This window comes from Prosopis cineraria, unplaced genomic scaffold (assembly GCF_029017545.1).
Source record: "Prosopis cineraria cultivar Desert tree isolate PC_DT_omini unplaced genomic scaffold, ASM2901754v1 PC10, whole genome shotgun sequence".
In the NCBI taxonomy this organism is placed as follows: Eukaryota; Viridiplantae; Streptophyta; class Magnoliopsida; order Fabales; family Fabaceae; genus Prosopis; species Prosopis cineraria.
The window spans coordinates 24849243-24858891 of record NW_026555341.1 but is presented as its reverse complement, the minus strand read 5'-3'; the positions used below and the strand labels follow the sequence as shown (position 1 = coordinate 24858891).

At 30.5% G+C, this 9649-nt stretch overlaps 1 protein-coding gene across 1 annotated transcript; it reads right to left on the bottom strand.

Moving 5' to 3' along the window:
- Positions 1–201: 201 nt before the first annotated feature.
- Positions 202–8877, bottom strand: LOC129322928 (uncharacterized). The gene is made up of 5 exons (XM_054969398.1): positions 8362–8877; positions 6913–8261; positions 4000–4404; positions 2333–2565; positions 202–714 (listed from the first exon to the last, which is right to left on the bottom strand). The coding sequence occupies exons 1-5, from the start codon at positions 8529–8531 to the stop codon at positions 451–453; spliced, it is 2421 nt and encodes an 806-aa protein (XP_054825373.1). The 5' UTR covers positions 8532–8877; the 3' UTR covers positions 202–450.
- Positions 8878–9649: the final 772 nt, after the last annotated feature.

Genomic DNA, 9649 nt, shown 5'->3' with positions numbered 1-9649 from the left:
TAAATTTCTTTGTGAAACAAAATCTTCTCTTATTTTGTGATTATCAAAACCAAGGCTCAACACCTCTTTTGGTAACCACCATTATTATTTAATTAAATAAATAATTATTTAACCTTAATTAGGCCTTTGCTCTCACTATGCCCAACCAGACAATTATTATTGTTATTGTTGTTGTTGTCGTTGTCGTTGGAGAATGAAACATACTCTAATATCTCTAATTAACATTTAAACTCGAGTATTTTTCATGAATCATTATTTAAACATTAAAATTTCAAATGTCTAACCTATTTTACATAGTAGTACTGTATATTGTATAAATATCATTGTTCTAAATGGGAATGAAAGAAACATATACAATTATACATTATCCATAGATATGGAAGTGTCTCTATACCTGATACCACATTAATTTATTCCTTTTAACTTAGATGAGTAGTCCAATGGAATAAATCAGCATGGGAATAGCAGGAAAGAAGGCTCCACCACAACCTTCTTCTTCTTCATCACAAACTTAATCCTCCTCAACTTCTCATTGCACCATATAATGTGTTCTTTTCTCAGTTTTGACATATTCAGTACCCTTGAAACCAGTTTCAGCTCAACCTGAGCAAGTAATTGCTCATGATTCAGTTGATCTTCTTGTTGCTGATGCTTCTGGAACTTTCTCACTATGCAGTTTCCACTTCTCACCAGGTCTTTCAACTTCTTCTCCTTCTGCAACATTTTTATCCCCAAATTCTTGTGTAAGCCTCACATTTCAATCATAAATTGCTTGACAGCAAATAATATTTCAAGATATACAACATCAATAATGTAGTTTATTTTTCAAATTTTGTGTAATACATGGAGTAATAATGTTTTTTTTAACCAACCTCAAATAAGAAAACTATCTAATACAAGTGGTATAATATCCTACTGATCTCTTCTCACATATGCACACTTCATTCTAATGTGGAGATTGAAAGTGTCACTTTAAATAATTTGGGGTCTAAAAATATCATATTAATTAGTAGAGTCATACGCGCGCGCACTTCAGATTTTGTAAAACTAGAAAAGAATCACTATGCATTGCACGGGACACTTGGAAATTATAAATGTTTCATTTAAATTTTATTTCTTACAATGAAATTGTAGAATAATAAAATATAGATTGTAAAATATTCTTATTAATAATATGCATAAATTAATAAAGAATGATGGAAAACATTATAAAAATAACAGAATGCAAATCAATCGGCAATATAATGGGAGAAGAGAATTAATATTAAATAGAGGAGTATATCTTATATATATATATATATATATATATAAGTATTCTCCTATACGAGACAATTTTGTTTGGGGATATCTTTTTAATTATTGAATTTTAAAAATGAATAAATCTTGAAAAGGCAATTATCAAATTGGTGAAATACCCTACTTATCTACACTTACATATGCACGCTTTTAGCTTTAGTTTTTACTAGCAGAAGGAGAATTTTGATTGTGAACTTGAAGGTGTTGAGCAGTTTAACAAGGAAACGTGCACTATGATACCAAATGGGGAAACCACCGGACACAAGTGATTTCCAAGCAATAGCCCCCTTTCAAAATTATGTCAAATCTAAGCTGTTCGTATCATATCTAAATTTAATACGAATCATCCAAATTTAATACAATTTTATTTTTATATTTTTAATAAATTATTATTTTAATAGGTACAAAATTTAAAGTAAAAATAAAAATATAACTTTAGATCCCTGTACTTTACTCGCATTTTGATAGTCCTTGTACATTTTTTTGGTATTTTAGATCCCCATACTTTTATTTTTTTATTGCTTTAAATCCCTCTATGAATAAAGTGTCTCACTTAAAACAATGAAAAGTAAAAGTGTGGGGATATAAAATACAAAAAAAAGTATAAGAATTAATAGTAAAACACAAGCAAAGTGTAGAGATTTAAAGTTATATTTTTTCAAGTAAAAATAATCTTATAATAGTAACTTTGTTATAAAATATTGAAAAAAAACATAACTTCAGGTCCCTTGATTTTACTCGAGTTTTGTTATAGATGCTTACACTTTTTTCGATGTTATAACACTGCTCATGGAAAAACCTAAAACACCCGGAAAAAAAGGGTGGAGACCTAGGATATGGAAAAAAAGTGTAGAGATCTATCGCAAAACTTGAGTAAAGTGCAGTAATTTAAAGTTATATTTTTTAAAAAATATTTATTTATATGACAAATTACAAGTTAAAAATTTTAAATCTGAATAAGTAAAACAGTTTTAAATGATCTAGATTTCACCACAGTAATTAATGTTCGCTATGTGAAGTATTGGTGAAAGCAAACCTTGTGAAGATGAGCTCTAATGTCTTTCACAAGATCAAAGATTGCAGGGTCTCTGCTAGGAACAGTTCGAGTTGGCTGGGAAACTTTGAGGATCAAATTCACGTCTTCTTTATCTGCTCTCACAAATTTCCAGAACAGCCGCATTGATTCCTTGATGATTTCTGCTAATCTTGCACTGGAAACTACATATTCTTGATCCCCTTTAGTAATATTCCTTTCTTTTGCACTATCATCTGCTAAAGCAAACATAACAGTGTTACTCTTGAGCTCATCGCATGCGCATGATTTAAAAGGTTAATCAAAAATTTAAAATAAATTAAATACACTAATTCAAATATATATGAAACCCTCGTAATTTGCGCATTTTGAAGTTTTATCTATCTTTCATATTGCTATATTTTTTATATTAAGTATGCTTAAGAATAATATATTTTATCAAAATAGTTTAAGTCATTTGATTAGATAATTGTTGAAATTATATGTTTATGATTTATTTTTTAATCTTTAAATATATAACTTTTTTTATATTTTAATATTTCCTCTATTACTTTTTTCTCTCCCTCTATTTTTTTTTATTTTTCTTCTTCTTCTTGCTTGAGCTTGTACTTTTTTTTTTGTTAGTCTCAAATACCTAAAATTTATTCAATTTCTTCTTATTTTCATTCTCTCATTCTCTCTTTTTTTTTTCCTTTTTTCTCTTTCTTTTTTTGTAAGCTTTGATACCATGTTAAATTTTATATATACCAATAATTTAAGCTATTTAGTGAGATACATATCTAAATTTTACCCTATTTTCTTCAGTAGACCAACCTTTTCTTTCTTCCATTGCATAAATCTCGTTAAAATGTATCAAAACAAGTGATCAAGCGTCTAAAATGATCAAGCAGTAACAGATGCAAGAATCAAATTCTCAAAATTTCTCAAATAATTAATTTGACTTGGCTTGATTTTAGCTGATTTTATTGATTTTTGAACTGTTGATTTATTTTTTAAAAGAAATTTTTTCTTAAGTTGATTGATCTTGAAACCTCAGCTAAAAATCAATTCATTCTTTTTTTTTTTTATCTAACTAGTCAATAGTCCGATTCAAGTCAAAGATATAAATAAAAATTTGGCCCAAAAAAGATATAAATAAAAAAAAAATCCATTAAAGCACTCTTTCATGAAGGTATAGGTAAGAATGGAAAAGTGAGGCCTACATGAGACCTTCATGTATTATCTGAAAATCACTTTGGAGCCCCAAAATAAATAATCAATGATAGTTAAGTTTTTGATAAAAAAAATTTTATAAAATAAAATATAAATATCTATTTAAATAATCTGAAATTCAAACTTGTAACTGTCTAAACCTTACTTATAACTCATTTTTTAAAATAATTTTGTCAATAACCTAACTATCATTAATTAAATTTTTAAAACTTTACTGTTATTCTCCGTAAGCTCTCTGAGTTCATCTCAGAATCACTCCTATTAACAATTTAGATTCCTCATATTATTAATCATAATAATACCACACCGGGGGGGGGGGAATTAGGGATCATGTAACTTACTTGTGGAAATTCTACGTGCTTGTATGAATAGCTTAGAATATGTCTCACAAAACACCCCCCCAACACACGCGCACACACACACACAACACACAAAAAGGATGATGTTTAATAATATACCTCTAATGGCAGGAACTTGGAGAAGATTGCGAATGACACAGCGGTTCTTGACAAAGTTAAGAGTTCTGGGGCCTTGAAACGCCTCATTCTCTACGAATCTCTGCAACAGAACCTGAAAGAGCTGAAACTCACCAGCAGCTACATTGAACTGAGGGGGAGCTACTTGTGATGAATGATTTTGAAACTGTTTGATGAGTTGTAGAGCTTTCTTGTGGAGCCAACACAGCATTTCCCATGAGAGGCAAACCTGTCCTACGTACACCACTTCAAGATCTCTCTGTAATTCTTGAACCAACTTCATCAGTGGACTACTTTTTGGCTCTTTTCTTGGCCATAGACTCTGTGAGATTAGCGGCTTCAATCCTTTGAAGCTTGATTTTGCAGAGTCTTTCAGTTGCAGAAGACCTGCGTGTATTCGCACCGAAGTGTGTAAGAAAGGAATGAGTTTGTGTGATCAACTTTGCACTTACATGCAAGCTTGTTTCGTTTTTTTTTTTTTTAGGGGGGGGGGGGGTGGGAACAAACATGCTTGTTTCGCTATATATACCACTTATACCACTTGAGATGTTAGAAGTTCTTTTTCACTGTATCATGTAAGATTGACATGTTTCTTCAGGCAAAGGACAATTTCATTCTTAAAATATAAATTCAGAATTGTCTTAAATCCTAAACTTATTTTTAATATAAAGTTTCCTTTCAACTTTACAAAAGTTAATTTTGATTGGTAGTTGATGTAAAAATTATAAAAAAATAACTTAAAAATTACAGAAAATGACCAAAACAAATGCAAAAAGACTTAAAAATTACAAATAAGAACCCTAAAAAGTTATAAGAAAGGACTAAAAAAATTTGTTGACTTTTTATATAATTTTTGAAGTCTTTTTTTATAATTATTTAGTCAACTAATGGTAAAAGTTAATATTTATTGATTGTAAGGGTAATGTTATACTGTTCTGAAATATTGAAGTCAAACATTGCACATAAAACGAGCAAGATCCTTAAAACTTTGGAATATGTAGTTTAGAGACAAATTTATCATTTAATCCTATTTTTTAAAAAAGCAAACTACATTTGTAAATGAACAAAAAATTCTTGCCAAATATTAATTCAACAAAAAATACAACTAAATAGTAAATAGTTGGGGAAAAAATTGATATTTTTGTAATGTGTTTGTTTAAAGTTTTTTTTTATATAATAAGTGTGTGATTTTGCAAATAATTATGTTATTTTGCCTGCATAGCAAAGTTGAGAGGGATGAATTTGTCTAATTTCAAACAATAAACTAAACAGCAATGAGTTTATATTGTCTTTCTAAAGATTTGGAATGGAGAACATCCGACATGTTTTAATGTCTTTGTTACTAAATAATAATAATAATAATAATAATAATAATAATAATAATAATAATAAATATTCTATAAATAAATATATGCTTTTTATATTTTAGTTTTATTTCATTGGTTTGGGGAAAAAATCATGCATGTCTTATTGAAAATAACTGTACAAAAGCTTGAATTTTTTGATAGATACGAAAACTTGTATTTTAATTAAAGCAAACATCTATCATGAAGATGCAGCGTCATATCATCATCACCATAATAATCTATTGGTATTCAATGGTGTATTGATTGCCATAATAATGACAATGATAAAACACCTGCTCAAATGAATAGTAAATTTACAGTGATAATTGATTTCATTTTAATACAGTATATTATAATTCATAATTCAAATTTAATTCAAAGATCAATCAAAGTCATATTAAAAGATTCAGACAAAAAATATTAACAAAAAATAGTTAAACTTATTTTTTTGTGCCAAGTTGGTAAAATTATTTGTTTGTTGAAAATTTATTAAGTAGACTAAATCTACTCGAATTAAGTAGGTAGCACATATTAAAGATGGAGTAACATTTGGCACATTTTTGGCCAAAAAAAAATTTATATTTTTCTTTTTATTCTACTTATTGAGGCAATCTTTAAATATAAAATAATGAAATTTATTTATATGTTTATTTACACAATATTTACATTTCCTTTGCTTGGAGCATAATTTATTAAGTTCAACTTAGTCAATGCTAAAGCAAGATATACAAATCCATCCATCATCATTATTGGAAACTTTCTACGCCAGAAACGGAGTAAACTTTAATTAATAAAAAAATACCTTTGAAAGCATATTTAATTAAAAATAGATTTTTTTTTAATTGAAAATAGATTATTGTGGTTAGAAAATCTGCTTTAAAATATGATTAGATAAATATTTTAAGTGCATAAAGTAGGCCTATGAGGTGAAAGAAAAAGATGTTGAGTGGAATTAAAATTCTGCCACTAGCAATAGCTTTTTCAGGAAGTGGGGAAGTATGAACAGAACAAAGGACATGAATATCTCTTTATGAGCACATGATTAGAAAAATATGGTGGGTGTAAAATTCATACAGGTCCACCCTGCAAAAGAGAATTGTACCCCATGAATGGCCTAAAATATACATTCAATTAAATTGACCTAACATTGACAATTAATAATAACAAAGACATGTCCTGAATTAAGTTATTGAATATCATTATTATTGTCATTATTATTTTAAAAATATCAATATAAAGCATAAATATGGTTCATTTGGGATTTATTCTAATTTAATCTAAAATAGAACTAATACTCAATCTTAAACTTATTTATAATTTATAAATATTGATTTAGAGTTTGAAAACTCAATAAATTAACAAATCAATATATATATATATATATATATATTAAAATTTATAGCAAGCCTTATAGTTATAGCTTATAATAAATGTGATTCATTTATTAAATTTTATATAATGTTTATTTTGAAAAAAGTTAATAGAAAAGTGCCAAAATGGTAATGCGAGAGATTAAAATTGGAAAGATTATTTGGTGTTGAGTTCTTACCTAGTCCATGCATGGTCTGGTAATTTAAGATATCCAGTTTCCTCATTTTCTCTTCATAGATCTGATAAACTTCCTCAAGTTCATCCATTTGATCCTTAAGTTCTTCGTTTTCTTGATTATTTTGAAGATTTTGATCTCCAACTTCTTCTGCATGCTCTGTTTCCCCTGTTTCTCCTTCTTCTTCCTCTTCTTCATCATCATCATCATCCTCTTCTTGTTCTTCAATAATTGTGGAAAGTCCACCTTGTCTTGCATTTCTCAACTCAATCTTAAGCTGTTCCACTACATCATCATGTTCCCATTCCATTCTCCACTCATTTCCCACCTCATGTTCCAATTGTTCCATCATCTTCCTCCATTCTTCAGCTTTATTTTCTCTATGAACCATTTGGTCTTGTTCTTCATATGATCTTTCTTTTTCCTCAGGCTTCCCAGATTCTTCAGATATTTCCCCTCTGGCTGCAATAAGACTTTCTGATTCAAGTCCTTTCTGAGAATTATTGTTGCAACCTAGAAGCTTATTTGCTTGGGTTTGCTCTGATGTTTCCTGTTTCTGGGAAATAATTTTAGCGTTATTATCAGAAATGACAGGAACATTTGGACCCACAAAAAATTCTTGGAAAGTGAATCTCATGGATGTAGGTTCCTCCAAGAACCCACTGATGTCTCTGTCTGACACGTATTGATATTTTTGTGTGGTCGTAGCAGAATTTGCCTCCATTAAAACACAGCTTGTTTCTCTTTCTTCGCCTTCAAGATGATGAGACTGAACCTCCATTAAAACAGAACTCTTTGATTCTTCTTTTCCCTCATTTTCTTCAATATCAAAGTGAGCCTCCATTGAAACAGGGCTCTCTATTTCTCCTTCTTTCTTATTTCCTGGTAAATCACAATGAACATTCAGTGAAATAGAGGATTCAGATTTTGTTTCTTTCTTCTTCCCATCTTCTGGTTGATCAAATTGAACTTCCTGTGAAACACATTTCTCTGCTTCATCAAAATGGTCTTCCGGAACAATGATTTCTGTTTCTGTTTTCTTTTCATTAATTTCATGTGAATCTGAGTGAACCTCCATTGAAACAGAACTCTCTGTTTCTTCTTCTTTCTTATTCTCCTGAAATTCACGGTAACCCTCCATTAAAAGTGTTCCTCCTTCAACTTTTTCCTTCTCATCATCAACATCAGAGAATATGTCCTCTATGAGTAAAGAGCTCTGAGTTTTCTCTCCACCAATTCCAAGATCTTCAAAGACATCTTCATGGTTCTGAAATAGAAAATTAGTGAGCTCTTCTCTGAACCCATCAATCTCACAATATCTCTCAGTCTTCCCATCTCCTCCCACATGAAAGCTGAAACCAAACGACGAAGGGAGGGTTATCCAGTAATAATCAATCAAATTCTCGGGAATCATAACAGCAACAATAATTCAATTTGGGAAAATCAGCATACCTGGAAACGAAATTGAGAATCACCCCAAACAAACAAACCACATAGTTACACAGGAACAATCGCAGAGAACCCAGAAGCCAAATCATGTTCTTGTGCAACAATTCCTTCAGAAACCAAGTATTGATCGAATCAAATTGGGTTTTAAACAGAAACACATTTTTGGTAGCCATTTCCAGAAAATCCTAACTAAGGCAGATAAATAGATGCAGAGAAATCGGAGGCAGAGTAAGATCTGGGAAGAATTTGATTTGGAGTCCCCGAGGCAACATAGTAGGAAAACAATAACTTGTGGGTGTTCTTAGATTTTCACAGAAGAGGACTAGAATCTGGTCTCAGGGAGAAAGAGAGGAGAAGAAAACAGAAGCAAACGATAATTTAACTGAAGAACTTTGCAGGACATGGTAGTGATGTGGTGGTGGTTTGTGAAGGTTCAGATATGTGAGGACTTGGGAGAGTGAAATGGGGGTGGTGAGGTGGAATCACCAGTTTGATTTGAGAGAGAGAGAGAGAGAGAGAGAGAGAGAGTGAGTTTCTTTTAGCATTATTTGATGTTTGTTTGTTTCGTTTGTAATTTAATTAGTCGGTGGTGTTTGGATTTCAGTGGAGAAGTGGGGTCATTTCTTGCACGTTTGGCAGCTCTCAAAACCCTTCTTTCTAGGGTTGCTAGAGTGCATTTTTTTCCCCCTTTTAGTGCAACAAGCCAAAGAAAAACCTTAAAATATATTATGACACAGCATGTTTTCTTTTATTTGAGATAACTTGTTTACGGTTTCGTTTGTTATCAGATGTGAATGCATTTTTTATTAGAAATTCAAACTTTGATTTTCATTAATTTCTTCTATTAAGCCAAACCAGCTTGCTAGTAACCATTTATATATGGATTTAGATTCATTGACTGGTAACAAATTTTTCACACAATGAATGTTTTACATGACATGATTCTAAGTTTCTCAATTAATAATTATCAGAATTTTCAAGCGTAAATTGGTCAATTTAGATATATTATTAATTAATGAGGTTTATGGGAAGCTAATATAGTTTTTGGATCTTTGGATAGTCTTAAAAGAGGGCTAGAGTTATGTTTGAGAGTTTGTCAAGAGTTTGTCAATGTGCCACGGCGCACATGCAAAATTAGCACTTATCAGTTTGCAAAACGCATCGAAAATAGAAGAGAGAAAGAAGGAAAACGAGAGAGCAACAGAGAAGAGCTTGTGATCTGCTAGGGCACGATCCCTAGGCTATTTTGGAGGCATTTGGAGCTTGAATCACCATTGGGTAAGTTGCACAT

Coding starts and splice junctions, on each gene's coding strand:
- LOC129322928 (XM_054969398.1), bottom strand. CDS start 8,531: ATGGCTACCAAAAATGTGTTTCTGTTTAAAACCCAATTTGATTCGATC. Junction 2,566..3,999: donor CCAAGTTCCTGCCATTAGAG/GTATATTATTAA, acceptor TTGCTTTAGCAG/ATGATAGTGCAAAAGAAAGG. Junction 715..2,332: donor TTAGAGCTCATCTTCACAAG/GTTTGCTTTCAC, acceptor AAAATGTTGCAG/AAGGAGAAGAAGTTGAAAGA.